We start from the raw sequence: 15,254 nt of genomic DNA, 5'->3' as shown, positions 1-15,254 counted from the left end.
CAACAACTTGACTCACTTCTGTCGACATACTGCATGAACAAGAGAAATAGTCATGTGGCTCTTCAAAATTTTGTATTGATCTCATTCATGCTCTAACTCTATATCGTGCATTCTTAGCAAGCAAACAAATTTATTTTGTTTATTAAATCATCATTTTATCTGGTTTTCAAAGTAAATCACCATCAATTAATGGTGGGCTACTCCACCTTTGAAAATAATCTAGCATTCTCTAAGTTTTGCTATGATTACAGGACAAATAATTAATCCTTTAAAGCAATAGCCAAAGAGACAGCATCCTAAACAACATGTCTTGGTAAAGATTCTCCTTACATTATGTTATTATCAGATGCATTTGAACATTTCTTACAGCAGGCAGATATATCATCCAAGAGAGGAGGCTCCGTAGCCGGGTCAGAGAGTGAAGTAGAAATAGAAGTAGACTTAGTTGATGATGAAAACAAAGATAATGAAGGAGAAGCAGGGGAAGATGGCGACATCAAATCAGGAAGTGGGATGTCCTCTCTTCTGGAAGCTCCTGTGTCTGTTGCAGGAAGCGTCAGGTCACGACCCAGGACGGTTGAAGCTCAGCTAGAACAGCTGGTAGAAGCAGCATCAGTGGTAGTAGATGAGATTATGCAGAGACCAAAGTCTGGACGGGATCTGGCTGAAGATGCTATGGTAAGCTTAAAAGACAAGAATGCAAAGAAAATCATAGAAGTAATAAGTGGCTTCTCGCTTTATAACAGGAGCATTCCATGAAGAGTTTTGTCTGGGATTTTCACTTTATCTTATTACTTTGCTCTCAGCCAATCAGATGCAAGGATTTTCAGTAGCTTATAACAAATGTTCGTGAAAATCACTGATAAAAATCTTCATGTAATGTTCCCCCAGGTTGTATGAATATATCAGAAATTATGCATTGTATCTTTATTCTTAGCTGTGATCTTCACAATCACCAACAATACCTTGCAAACATTACCTAATATCACTTCTTCATAAACTACATTGCATTAACCTTCGCAAAAAATTATTTCATTTCTTTCTTTTCAGATGGCAGCAGAAATCTGGTCAGGCAAACTTGGCGAGCTTTTCACAGAAGAGGATACTTACCCAGAGCGTGTTCGGTCAGCCCCATACAGGCGTCGCCGGAATTCCCTCGACAATGAATCTGATACCTCGTCCATGCTGGAGGAAAAAGTCGAGCCGTATGAGAGAACCACGCCGATGTCCTCCAGACGTACCAGGAAAATCAGACGAATACACTCGGCAGAGGCTGCAGTCACTCTTCTCCGTCATCTTCTGAAAGGTATGTGTATTGAAGGTTTGGAAGATTGTTGGGGCGTATCAGTGTTGCTATAATGTTCTGATCAGACAAAAGATTGGAGGGGCAAACTATTATTGATACTAGCTTGCCCCTCCGATCTTTTATTTTGGATTTGAATGTTTCTGGGCCTCATTTTGTAAACGTCCCACCATCTGTTCTGATTTTCTGTTTCCATCTGCAATTAGGAGGAAAAAGGGAGGAGCAATCTCTCACCCTTATGATGTCCTAATGTGAGAAAAAATCTATTGAAGGTGTATTCAAAGACTCAGCATTTTCCTTTTTTTTTCTTTCTATACTGTTTTGTAATTTCTGATTGCTATTTCTCCAATTTGAGGAATGTATCCAAGGCATTGCATTATCTCTTGGATTATGAAGGACGTTTAGAGTAGAATATTATTAATCAACAATATTTTTTCCAAGTGGAAAAAATCTTCAAGTATCATTTCACTTGCCCCAATCATGTTGACATGGATGAGTAAAAATAAATCTAATCTTTACAGTTTAATTGTGTTGTGATTGTGAATTGAGAAATTCTAGGGAAAAAAGGAATCTTTGATAAAACTGTATGCATTTGACCCAGATATTGTATCTGTAATATGGGAAGAGGGTTGCAGTGTACATTCTTTGTTTATGATATACTGTAGGTTAAAGTTTAGACATGAAGATCTCAAAATGATATTCACAAGCTTCAGTTCTGCTGACTCTTGAAGAAAATCATGTTATATTATAATGATATTGTAAATGTAACATTAAACTGGCTCTGCAACTGGAAGAGCAAGAAGGAATGGAACTTTACAGAATTTGTGTTAAATGTGAACTCATCTGTTGTGAATGCTATCAACTGGTAATTGCTTGATTAAATGAACATGTAACCTACATTTATCACAAGTACTGATATTTGAATGCAGGTTTGTAATTTGTAAATCTTCAATGTAATGAATCTTGTGTTATTTTTGTTACCAACATAGTAAATAAGTAATAACTCCGTTACAAAATTCATGAAGATATTGTAGTATTGAATATTTTCATGCTGTTACGCCAATTAAAGGCTTATTCAGTTGCAAATGTAACCACTCACTTGATGCTATCTTGCCCACTTTACCAGTTTAGTTATAACATTCTTTTGCATTTATTACTTATTAGATTTTTGAGATTATTTTCACCCATTGGGCAATGAGTGAGTGAGTCAGTATGTGAGTGGGGTGGGTGAGGAAGTTATTGAGTGAGTTGATTAGTGAGTCTGTGAGTGATTGGTTGTTGGTTGAGTGGGTGAGGTGAGTTGGTGAGTTAGTGAGTGAGTGAGTGAGTGGGGTGGTGAGTTGGTGAGTGGGTGAGTTGGTGAGTGAGTGGATGAGTTGGTGAGTGAGTAGGTGAGTTGGTGAGTGAGTGAGTGAGTTAGTGAGTTGGTAAGTTAGTGAGTGGATGGGTTGGTGGGTGAATGGGTTGGTGAGTGAGTGAGTGAATAAGTGGGTGAGAATGAACGAATGCATGGTTGAATAAATGAATAGAAGGAGATTATGCCAAGTGTTGAAAATACTGAATTAATGATATATCTGCATATTACTATACCTGTAACTGAATTATCCTTCTCAAGTTACTAATTAATTGATTTATTGTTGTTCATACTTATTAATGATTTAGAGCTTCACATTACTCCCTACTCAGTTTGCTTTCAATGTTGTGTTTGACTATTATAAAGCTTAAGCTGCTTGATGTACTAGTATATGATTTGCAGATTCATTTATCCCATGCTTTGTTTTTTATTAACAGCTTCAGATCCTGACACGCTAGATACCCTGTCTGATGCTGATTTAGAAAGTCTTATATCCCGTATGTATCTTGTCTTTGCACTATCTCTCTTCTTGCGGTGTCATCTATTGCACATTGCACACTATGCAGATCAATTTTGGTCCATTTTTTGCAAAAAAAAGTAATGATATGAAAAGTTACTCTTTTCTGTACTGCTGATCCTGATTTATGATTCTTGCATTACATTTGAAATTTGTTATTCTGTGGACTGTAAGAATCATAAAAAAGAAAGAAATAAACCTCAAATCATTAATATGTCTTGATAGCTTTGAATTGATAAGTGGACCCTCACGAATCTTTGAAAACAATGCAAAAGAAGAAGTGTGATGGATTTGGACAAAATGAGCGTACACACTATCTGAGTCTGTACCTTACCCATTGCGTTTTCAGTATCCCGTAATTTATGATTGTTAAAACCATGTGACTTCAGAAGTCTTGATCTTGATTCAATTACTTGGTGATGGAGATGGAAATGGATCCACATTTGATCTGATAAGAGTGCAGTGAGCTTTAATTTCAAACTAATCTGTTATCTTTGTATTCTCTTGGTTCTTTGTATTTCATGTGATTTCTCTTATTCTACAAGCATTGGTGGATGGTCTTAATCTTTTTTTTTCTAATTTGTGTCAGTGGTTTCAATAAAACTCATCTTCATGTAATAATGTAACTTGATTGTATTGTATTTGGAGCATTATGTGCAAAGTGTTATATGTTTATCTATCAAACAACACACAAAAGCCAATGGGGTGGGGCACAGTAAAACCAAACATGCATGAACATGCATTCCTGGCATTATCTTTATGGAAGTTAAAAATTTTTGACATTTGACAATTTGGTTTAAAAAACTTTAAACAAAATCAATTTCATTATGGCACAATGTGGATTGTGCAAAGTAAATTCTTCATGTATAATTTTAGTTCCTGTCCTGTCCCCCCCCCCCCCTGCACTTGTGGTAACCTGAAATGTCAGCATGAAGAAATGCTTTTATCAGGGTAGCAATTCAGATATAACGTACACCAGCTATTGGTTGCAGCTGGTTGGGGATACGATAATGATGAACAGTCCGGAGTCTGGGCCCTGTCTGAATACAAAGAGTTATGATTCATCCAATCAACCACAAATAAGGAAAGCCACCGACTCCAACATATAGAATGCATATGTCTGTCCAAATTGTTTTTTTTATATATGACATATTAACATGCGTGTATCGTTGCCATGACAAATCTGTGTGTTCCTTTATTTCCAGGGGGATTTTTTGTGAATTTTCTACATGAAGAATTATGACATTGACGGCTTTCCATAGTTGAGTTGATCAGAGCAATTGAAATTCTCATAAAAACGGGCCTAGGGGGATGTTTTACAAAGAGTTTAGTGTGACTTGAAGTCATGCTCAGTTCTGACTTGCACATCATATGCAACATGCAATCTTATTAATTGATACACAGTAGCATGGGCCCTCTTAGCATGATCTGACCAATACTATCAAACTGGACATTTATGTGCTACACTAAGTCATACTCAACTCTTTGTAAACAGGTCTACCTGTATCTTCAAACAAGTAACTGTGTTCAAGCAAGAAATTGTTTTGATGTAATTTCTCTTTTCTTCAATGTTAACATCACATTTAATGTTCTTTTCGTATACACTGAGGTGCTGGGCTTTCACTTTCTCAAACATGTAGGTGAAAATTTCCTTCTAATGGTCCTAATGTTATGGTAAGCCAGATGCTTGTATCTTAATAAAGATCGGTACATGTCCAATATACTTGTATCTTCCATTCGAAATTTTGTATGTATGCCAATGACATCTATGTCAGGTACATGAATATGTGATTGGACTTAAAAATGAAACCAATAAAGGCCAAAGTTAATATGACTGGCAATTTTATCACCATCCTATCAACAACAAAAAACATTTTCAAAAGATTTTTTTATAAAGTATGCATTAAATATGAACAGTTTTGGCCAGTAAAGCAAAAAAAAAAGACTTTATGTTATATGAGTAACAGCAAAAAATATAAGGAGATAAAGTAAAATAGTGTATTATAATATCAAAAGTAGAAGAAATAGATGTAGTATTGAAGTTGAATTTTGAGGGAAATTTAACCATCATGAAAATACATGTAATGGTAAATCCTGACAGTTCCTAATGTTGATTTGTTTGTAATGTTGATTTGTTTGTACTCTTGGTGCACATGGAGCTTTTCAATTCTGGTTTACTAATATTTCTTGTTTCTGAGTGCGTTACTAATTTTTATCATCAGCTGTGTTTAAAGTGAGTTCAATTATTGATTTCAATTTTGTTTACATATCTTGGATATTATCTTTGTTCATAACCTTTTACCACTTCGTTGTATAAATTTGTTTTTGTAAAGATATAAGTGAAAAATCATGATTATTGCTAATATTCATTCAAAAATGATAAAAGATCTTACGATTTAATTTATAGCAATGCTAGAAGTTTGAAATTAGGATTGTGGTTTTCTGTTTATCAAAGTCAGCCTTCTTACGCATAGTAGTTTCCCATTTATGCATATTGAGAAAGAGAAAATGATGAAACAATACTGTTTTTATATAGAATATTTTGATCTTGAAGACCTTAATCTTATGAAATAAAATTTGTTTAATACAATCATGACAAAATCTATTGATTTTCCCCCTTTTTTAAAGGCATACATTGAGGCTTAATATAGCCAAGAGCTAAAGAAAAATTTTAAGGCATTTTACTCAACTCAACAAATATTCTGTGAATATCAGTGAAGTCTACCAAAAGAATTTAGATTGGATTATTGTTTATGTTTGAGAAAGTAAAGAGTATTTGTAATGCATCTACCATGGTTACAGGTGTAGCAGAAGAAAACATCAATGTGAAGATTGGTGAAGAGGTTTCAGAAATGATTGAAAATCAAGATAACCTCAATCACCAAGACATTGTTGTCGTAGAGGACATCAGCGAAAGGAAGATCATTATTGAGTCTATTGCATCTACCACCGACTACGGTGGCGACACAGAGGAAGATGAAGAAGATGAAATAAAGACAGTTTCAGAAAAGGAGTTTACGGTGAGGAGCCGGGCGTCAGTGATGGAGGAAGAGGCAGCCAAGGAGACCATTGATGATGGTGTCAAGTCAGCATTGGCGGTACTTACCCCGAAGCCACCGGCATCAGCAGCTTCAAAGGCATCATCTAGGGTACCGTCTGGGGCACCATCTGGGACACCATCAAAGGTGTCATCTAAAGCACCATCAGTAGTTGTAGATTCTCCAAAAGGTGAGGTAACCGAAGTGAAGGCAGTGCCGCCTGCACCGTCGAGTGCACCGCCCAAGGCACCTTCTCCTCAGCCACAACCGCAGGTGGAATTGAGTATAGGGGCAGAACCAGTCAAGGTGCCGGTTGTGAAAGAGAAAGAGAGTAAAAGGAGAAAGAGTAAGCTTTGCTTGAGTGTGTGTGGTGTGTGTGTGTGTGTGTCAGGTTGCTGTATATCTTGTGATGTCCTTGGGGATCAAACGGATGCACATTTGATTATGCACAATGAACAAGACAAGTGAAGAGATTGTAGAGAAGTATGTCTATCAAGAAAAGTGTTTAAAAAACTTGATAGATAATCCAGTTTCCTCCTCATTAGAGATGCAAGATAGGTCTCACTTGATGATGGTCTACTCTCACACAAGATTTTGTCAATACTTGTGTGTTTTGCACTGTATGTGTATGAGGTGATGGGACACATGAATGTGTTTGTTTGATTTGTAGTCATGATATTAAAAAACACCAACATTTACTGCAGTATATCATCAAAAAACTTGCAGACAAACATTGTGTTTTCCTGGCTTGCCATGATCAGAAAAGTTTATATCGAGGTACTTAACAATGCTCAGCTTATTGGCTCATGTTACTCAGGAATGCTTTCCATAACAGTATTCTCTGCAGGTTTCACATTGGTGCACTTCTTTTATGATGATCATAATAGTATTTCAATATGCAATTTTTTACAAAGAAATTCAGGATTAGCTGTTTTAATTCACCTTTTATCAGTCTACACAGTTTAAAACAGGTGAAGTTTTGAAAGATACAAAATAGATTAATTGCTGAATAATTTTCCTCTTTTTTTGTTTTAAGTGATTAGCTGTGGATTTATACAGATTTGAATTGTTGTGAACTGATGTGATTTCTCAAATATTCTGTTTGAGGCAATGGGGCATGTCATCACATTATAAATGCTGTCACCCCTTCCAGTAATTGTGGGGCTGTGCTAGAGTGGTCCAAGCCAAGCCGTTAAATTTGCTTTCAGTATTAGATCTGCCCTTCTGTTGTAAGGACCCATAAGATAAATCTATCTGAAAGGGAGTGGCTGTCATGATAATTGCACCAGCACCAGTCTACTTGAAACAATCAGGTTTATCAAGAGGTCATGTGAATTAAGCCACTGATATTAGTAATTAAAATATATCAGAAATAAAAAATAACTTTAAAAGGTTTTTTCTTGCACAGTATAAAAAAAAAATATTGAGGGGTTAAAGCATATTAAGTACACACTGTAGGTGTCTGATATGAAGAACTTTCATTCCATTGTGAGCAAAAGGAAAACGGTTATAACTCAAATATTTGGGAAAGAGTTGTCTCTCACACTATTACCTGGTGGGTGTTTCATAAAGCTGTTCGTAAGATACGACTTTACGAACAACTGGTGATCCTTTCTTGTGCTCTGTGATATCCCTATGTAATTGAGTTATGACCTAAGAACATGTTCCAGTCGTTCGTAAAGTTGTTTGTAACTTTACGAACAGCTTTATGAAACACCCACCTGGGTTAACAAACAAACCATATGAGTGATACACATTCACACATGATGTGATTGTTTCTCATTAGGTTCTAAATCTGCTGATAGTAAGAAAGGAGATGCTACTGGAGATGGTGCACAAGAGAATGGTCCCTTGGGTTTTGGTGTCACTAATCTTGGTGTGGCAGAGAAGAAAGATACGGAGAAGTCTACTCTGGTTGTAAGAGCTCCTCCAGAACCAGGTAAGCACAGCACCATATGTCATCCTTCCTATCAATATCTTTTCATCTGATACTTTCCTCTGATTTCTGTGTTTCTATTATTCTACTATAAATATCTGCATGCATATGTGGAAGCTGGGGTCAGGCCTCCCACCCCATCCGTCTACCCAACACACAGATGCTTTTTTTATCAGAAAATTGACAATATTCAGTGACAACGTACCAATTTTTTTAAGCATAAATCCCTCTTCATTTTTCTCTCTCTTTAGATTTATATCTGGTTACACTACAACACTTTCTTATTGATTATTTGAAATTTGCCTCTTTGAGAACTCTGAAGAAAACATGTTATTTTCTCTGAATGATAAACTTTACATGAGATATCTGTACCCCATCCTGTATTAAACATTAGATCCCACCCTGCATACAATTCTACTTTTTTCAACATCTTAACAATGTTCATTTCTATCTGATACTGTATATATCTGTTCTTTTTAGATTCCAACTTTTGTATTGTTTTTACTCACTCATTTCTTCTCATCAGTATGTCTCTCTTTCACTTGATATATACCCCTCAAACTTCATTCTTCTTCTTCCCCCTCTGAAGAGAAACCAGCAGATGACTCTGATGCCAAGCTGAATGACGAACTTGCCAAAATAGTCCAGGAGACAGGACTCCTGGATCAGAGTAGTTCCAAGTCCAAGAAGGGAAGCATGAGTACCAAGACCAGTACCAAGAGTAACAAGAGCTCCAAGAGTTCCAAGAGTTCTAAGAGTAAGAAGTCTAAGGATGCAGAAGAGGATGACAAGGATGCATTCATTGTTGGTAAGATTTCATAGAACTCACAAGACTATAGATAAAATAACAAATTATTCTACTTCATGTTGCTGTATGCAAGAAAGAGAAATTTATAAATCCTGTCCTGCTTTCATCTCAGCTGAGGAAAATGAGGATTGGGTAGAAATTCATTCTTTGAAACATAATGTACGTTACAGCTGCGCTGTTACAATGGGGGGGAGGGGCGTTTCAGTATTGACATGTAAAAGTTGGCACTATGAACACATTTTCATGATATATTTTACAAGTACATACCCAAATTTAGCATACAGCATTCGGAAATTCAAACAGTCTCCAGCAAACTTGCATTTTCAATGATATGACATTATACTTTTTCAGGGAAGGTAATGTACAACAGTATCATTTCTAATAAAACTTGACTTGTATTGTTCTGACTTAAATTTAGAAATTCAGATGGTGTAAGGTACTAATAACCTTAGTCTCGTGTGTCCGTCATACTTATGGTTCATTTTAAAGTGAATTACTATAATACAGATTGTGGTTGCCCACATCTTCTGTGATGATTTTCATTAATTGTATTTTTTTTCTTTTTTTGTCTGATGTTTGCTTTAGGTGTGCCTAAGGAGAGTAAGACTGACATCCTTCTGTACAAGCCTATGACTCCAGAGCCTCCAAAGGAACAACCAAAGCGTGAGTGGTGGTTTGTGTTTGCATGATGAAAACCTCCATTTGAGAACACTATACCCCAATTTCCCTCAATCAATTCTCTTCTCCAAGTACGACAAACCCACTGCCCCAAGCAAGCAATAATATTTAAGTATCAAAACACCTGTTTCTTGACCTCGGTCCGAAGATAACACAACAGCCCGAGCGCGGTCCCTGCAAAGCATGCTGTCATTTTATTTACTTACTTTCCTTATTTCGAGGTCGATTTTCTTCGTTCGAAATTGAAAATGGACTAACATTGGATTTCTGAATACAATATGCCTTTGAAAACGTGATTAAATATCGAATACAATAATTTCATTCCGAAGGTCCTACTACAGGCAGAGAAGTCTTACGTAATAGCACAGCTGTTGTTTATCATTTCGTCCTTGGCTCAACGCTCATTTACTGGCCTGTGGAGGTGAAATTGAGACAACGGGATTACCTGGCCAAGAAGGGTTTATCGGGGCTTGGAAATGTTATTGAGATTTTCAAATGAAAATTGGGGTCTAGAACTGCAGTTTGCAATCTGAACTGCGGTCTTTCTCCAAACGGGGGTTTGACGTAATGATGATAAAGAATCATGTTTATTGATACATTTACCAATGTGACTCGTATGAAAAAAAAACATTGATAACAAAAATACACTAATTTAGTTAAATCTTCTTTTGCCATTTCTCATGTGTTTTTTAATGTGTTGGTTTTTTACTCTTTGTCTCGTTGGTTTTGGCATTCCCGGCATCGTCATACGAATTTAACTCTGTACACTGAAAACTTGGTGGTAAGGAAATGTTGAAGAAATCTTCCCTGTCAAATGAACATCATATTATTCACATAGTTTAAGTTCCACAGTATTAACTGAAACCTATTGCAGAGATGCAATCAAACAAAACTTCAAATATAAAATCGAATTGATTGTCAGTCTTTTTAGGCCACCGCACACCTTAGTATTAGTCCGCGACCCAATTTTGGAATAGAACATAGAAGAATTTGATGCTAATATTGAAACAGGAATATCTTACTGTTTTATGTTCTAAATCATACGAATACCTTTGTTCAAATCTGTGACTATGCTATCATAGAATAAGAGCGAATTTAATATCTAGTAGTAGCGTCATAGCAATCATAGTTTTGCTCCAATATATAGGCTTGCAATCATTCAAAATTCTTTTATTGGTATTTAACAATTAATTTGAACCTTAAATAAAAAGATAATTACCATTCACATTTTTAGAAAATGGGCAAACTGCGATTTGTTTTAAAATCGGATCGTGGAACAGTCATAAGGTGTGGTGTGGCCTTTAGATGTGCATTTTGAGAAATTGCTCTTGATTTGTTTTAGTTTTCTTTATATTTTTAAATGCGACACTTAATGCCACACAACCCTGATAAAACTATCATAATGTTAAAATAAATCTGAAAAAATATGAATAAAATTGAAACTGAAGCAGATTGAGTCAGATAACTTACCATTCTGAAAAGATCATATTAATCAGTTGTTCAAAGATTTATCTTACTCTGCCTTTCTCCACTCAATATTTCTTGATATAATTATTTTTTAGCTCCACCAAAGGAGAAGAAAAAGATTCAGAAAAAGACCAAGAAACCAGCTGCTAAGCAAGAGAAGCCCAAGAAAACAAAGAAACCTGCCAAAGATGAAACAAAGAGTCCCAATACTGACAAAATTGAAGACGAGGAGGCCAAACTGAAAGCAGAGAAGGAGAAGCAAGAAGAAGAAGAGAGAAAGAAGAAGGAAGAAGAGGATAAAGCTGCAAAGGAGGCAGCGGAGAAGAATGAAGATGAAGCTGAAGAGGAGGAGGAAGAGGATGAGGGGAGGGCATCACCAGAGTCTCCAGAGTTTATCTTCGTCCAGGATGTAAGTCATCTTCTTTTTATTAAAAAATTGTTGTAGTTCATATGAATTTTCATACTCATCTTCTCATTCATTTATTCAATGTTTTGATTTGGAGCCATTCTGCCTTATATCCATCCCCAAATTGGTGTCCATGTGATAACTTGGAAAAGTGGTGGATGAATTTTGATAACTTGTCAGGTGTAGGTACCTAACACTCAAGTATGGGTCCAGTTGGAATTGCTAGTCTGTATGTTGAAGGTCAAAGGTCACAGCTCATCGAATAGGTATATTGGTTTGTGCATTATAGCGGAACATCCATAATCCATATCCTAAGCACTCATGACTTGTATCGTCTGGGATTTTTCCCCCAACATTATATTATACTGTTGTTTATTTTTATCAGATTATTATTCATTTTATGTTTGTTGGTTTCATTTGGTTTCATGATGTGCAAGGCCATTTACATATTTGATCAAAATAATTGTTCATAACATGTTGGAATATGGTGAATAATGAGAGAGAAAGCCAGAGAGAGGGAGGGATAGAGAGAAGAGAGTTATAAAGTAAGGAAGTGAAAGGGGGAGAGAAAAGGAAAGATTGAGAAACGTGTACATAATGAGATTGGTTCATTTTGAGAGTTTGGGGGATAGTGTAAAAAAAATCACTTAACAGTATAAATCATTAATTTCTCATGCCATATTTTCATATGATATATTCATGTTCATAATTTATTCAATGCATTTACATGCAATCTTCATTTTCACCGAGGCATTTGGCTCTTCATTTCCATCCCACCCACTTGCTTTCATACAGGAATTCTCTGATTCAGAAGAAGAGGAAAAGGTATGTATTTCAAGTTGCTCAGTCATATCTGCATATCAGTAGTTTATTACAACTCTTTATGGGGCAGGAGCATAACAATGGCGTGTGCACTGTTAGTTTTTAGTCTCCATGGCTATTGAAGATACTCCCTGAAATTAAGATGATTTTAGCCTGAAAACTACTAAAACTCAATATTTCATTGATTTTTCACTTGAGTATTCCATTCAATAGTGATGGAAGATAATGAATATTTAATGAATTTCCCCAGATTTATTTCCCCAAACGATGAATATTAGTATTGATGGCTCTAGTTCTATGTTTAAAAATTGATCATATAATTCACTTGATGTGTTTGATGATTCAAAAAAAAATAATGTGATCTTGTTCTCTAGGTTAATGTTTCCATGTATAGTATATTTAGGAAGTCCTGCATGACCTTTGTTATTGCCTGTAGTGAAATAAGTATGATTGTCCTTGATTGTTCAAAGTTAAAAACTCTAAATACATGTTGTAAGTTCACTTTTATTCACATTCCCTTCCTTCAAAGTACAAATAGAAATTATTGGAAAGTTGAATTAAACCAAACTTTAGTTATATTATTTGCTATTATTGTAGTCTCTTGAATCTGTTTTGAAATATTAGTGATGAACTTGATATGATTTTATGGTTATAGCATTTTGTTAGTGAAGGGGTGCACGTATGTGCTTCATTATTTCGCAATATCACCTGTTTGAATAAGCTGTAATCTCTGAAAGAGATTAATATTAATTTGTCTTGAAAAATGTAAACCCTTTATTCACAATGTTGTTGAGTGTGAATCAGAATGAAATGTTAACCCAACTTTGGCTAATTATTACATACTCAGTCATCCATGGTAGTATTGATAAGTAATCTTAGGCAGTATATTGGATGTGTTATAAAGGCAACACTAGTAAAATCCATTAATACAGTTTCTATCCTCAACCACTCAACTGAATTAATCCAGATTTATGCTCCTTTTGTGCTCACTGTCTGGCTTTTCCAAGCACAATTTCTCTGGTTGCTATGGAAATGTGTTTAGTGTTAGGCAATGGAGCCAAAGGTTCATGTGTAATTCATAACAATAGACAGTTGCCTCACTTTTTATTTCATACAAATTTTCAACAAAGCACACTTCCAGAAACAATTTTTGTTCAGTCATGGTTCAGAGGTTTGCTTTACTTTCGAGATTGTTTCAAGCATTCATTTGTTCCAGGAAAGTTCTGTAAAAGGGGTCTTTAAATCTGTACATGGGAATTTGCCAAAGTTTGGTTAACTTGTAGCTTTACTCTGTATAGTGTAATAATTTAATTCCTAGCAATTTGATATTAAGCTCACTTTGTAGTGCTCTTGTTGTGATGTTATGTTTATTCGAACTTAAGATTTAGAGTGTTGTTACTAGTTATTCAAAACTCTTTTGGTAGAAATATTTTACACTGTTGGTCATAAAGGTGGTAAGAGAACAGTTGTTTTAGTATTTGAAAGGCTACACAAAGGTAAATATGGTTAATTATGATCACAGAGGTAACATTACCACATGAAAAGAACTAAATTACATTTAGATTCTATGTTGCAGGGTACAAAAGCCTAGATGTTTTCTCCTTCCCTAATATCACATTTTAAAGGGGATTGCATTCTTTACCTTGCACTGTGGTATATCGGTAGAGATGTTCCCTGGACGATTCAGGGATCAACAACAGCAAAACATGAGGGAATGGTAGCACCGCAAAAAGATGACTTTCAAGGAAATAGATAAAACAGAGTGCATTCATTAAGATTTGGCTAGGGAGCAGGGAAGGTATGATGCAGGATGTTGGCAACATGTGGTATAATTCAAAGATGAGAGCCATTTCATCGTTGACTGAAAAAAACAGTCGTTTAGCTATAAAGGAAAATCATGAATGACTATATCCATGTGAATACTCAGGTTGGTGTGTCTTTCAGGGTTGATGTTAGCAATTCTTGCTATAGTGGATTGTGATGGGAGCCCCAATGCTACCAGTGCCTTCCTTGTGGGTAATGAAGCGTTTTGACATGCTTTCTGGGGTGCATTTCATCAACGTATTTTGTCTGAGAAGTTGACAGTGCCCATATTAAAGTAGAGTTATGCAACATCTGTTTCCAAATAAATTTGAGATTATAATATTGTCTTTTTTTAAGGGGGGGGTAGAGGGATATACCCCCGGGGGGGCCACTTACATTGACGAGTGGATACCATGCGCGACCAAAAAAACACGTAAAAAGGATGTCTTTTTCACGACAGGGCACGTTACGTACGTAACGTGAAAAGGGTGTCAAAAACACAAAAATAATGAAAAAAGGGTATCTAATTCGCTAGGAAGATTACGTATTTAGGGTCGAATTTGCGGGGATGATAAAACAAAATTAAAATGTTTTATAAAGGATGTCCTTTTTGCCCCAACACTTCGTATTTAGAGTCCGATTTGCGCGAGGTGTAGGTGGGGTCGTACTAAACCAAATAAGGTAAGCCGACGACCGAAGGACCCGTAACAATAAAACATTCCTGTACTTGTTTAGGGGTTCATTTCAGGGAATATTTGCCAAGAGTATCGTTTTGTTTCCAATACTTGTTAAGGGTAGGGTTTCACACGCCGATACTTGTTAAGGGGTGCATTTTCAGAATATGGAAATTACGTGTTTAGGGTGCTTTTCGAGACCCCATGGTCGCGCATGGTATCCACTCGTGAATGGAAGTGCCCCCCCCCCCCCCCCGGGGATATACCACACTGATTTTGACCAACAGTGTAGATTGAATTAGGTACATGTAGTTAATATATGCTACTCTCTCGAGCACTCACCCAACAATTGGTGTATACCACCAAAGTTGATTTGTATTATTGCTTTTAAATTGTGTTGTATATTGTGTTAAATTGATACTGCATGCAATTTTGCACTCCACATTAG

The 15,254-nt window shown here is 36.0% G+C and overlaps 1 protein-coding gene across 14 annotated transcripts in view; it reads left to right on the top strand.

The window, feature by feature from the left end:
* LOC121423244 (titin homolog) overlaps window positions 1–15,254 on the top strand; it is a 58,363-nt gene that overhangs the window by 34,993 nt on the left and 8,116 nt on the right. For 9 of the 14 annotated variants that reach the window (XM_041618587.1, XM_041618614.1, XM_041618568.1 and 6 more), the window contains 9 exons: window positions 370–678; window positions 1,051–1,306; window positions 3,095–3,154; window positions 5,977–6,558; window positions 7,999–8,151; window positions 8,738–8,956; window positions 9,542–9,619; window positions 11,197–11,510; window positions 12,303–12,332. In XM_041618587.1, coding sequence (XP_041474521.1) covers window positions 370–678; window positions 1,051–1,306; window positions 3,095–3,154; window positions 5,977–6,558; window positions 7,999–8,151; window positions 8,738–8,956; window positions 9,542–9,619; window positions 11,197–11,510; window positions 12,303–12,332 — 2,001 coding nt within the window. The remainder of the gene's footprint in view (window positions 1–369; window positions 679–1,050; window positions 1,307–3,094; window positions 3,155–5,976; window positions 6,559–7,998; window positions 8,152–8,737; window positions 8,957–9,541; window positions 9,620–11,196; window positions 11,511–12,302; window positions 12,333–15,254) is intronic. The other 5 variants (XM_041618629.1, XM_041618671.1, XM_041618593.1 and 2 more) reach the window with 4 other exon arrangements.

The sequence above is a fragment of the Lytechinus variegatus genome, chromosome 1 (assembly GCF_018143015.1).
Source record: "Lytechinus variegatus isolate NC3 chromosome 1, Lvar_3.0, whole genome shotgun sequence".
NCBI lineage: Eukaryota > Metazoa > Echinodermata > Echinoidea > Temnopleuroida > Toxopneustidae > Lytechinus > Lytechinus variegatus.
Note: the sequence above shows the minus strand (reverse complement) of the source record. Positions and strands in the feature narration are given on the sequence as shown.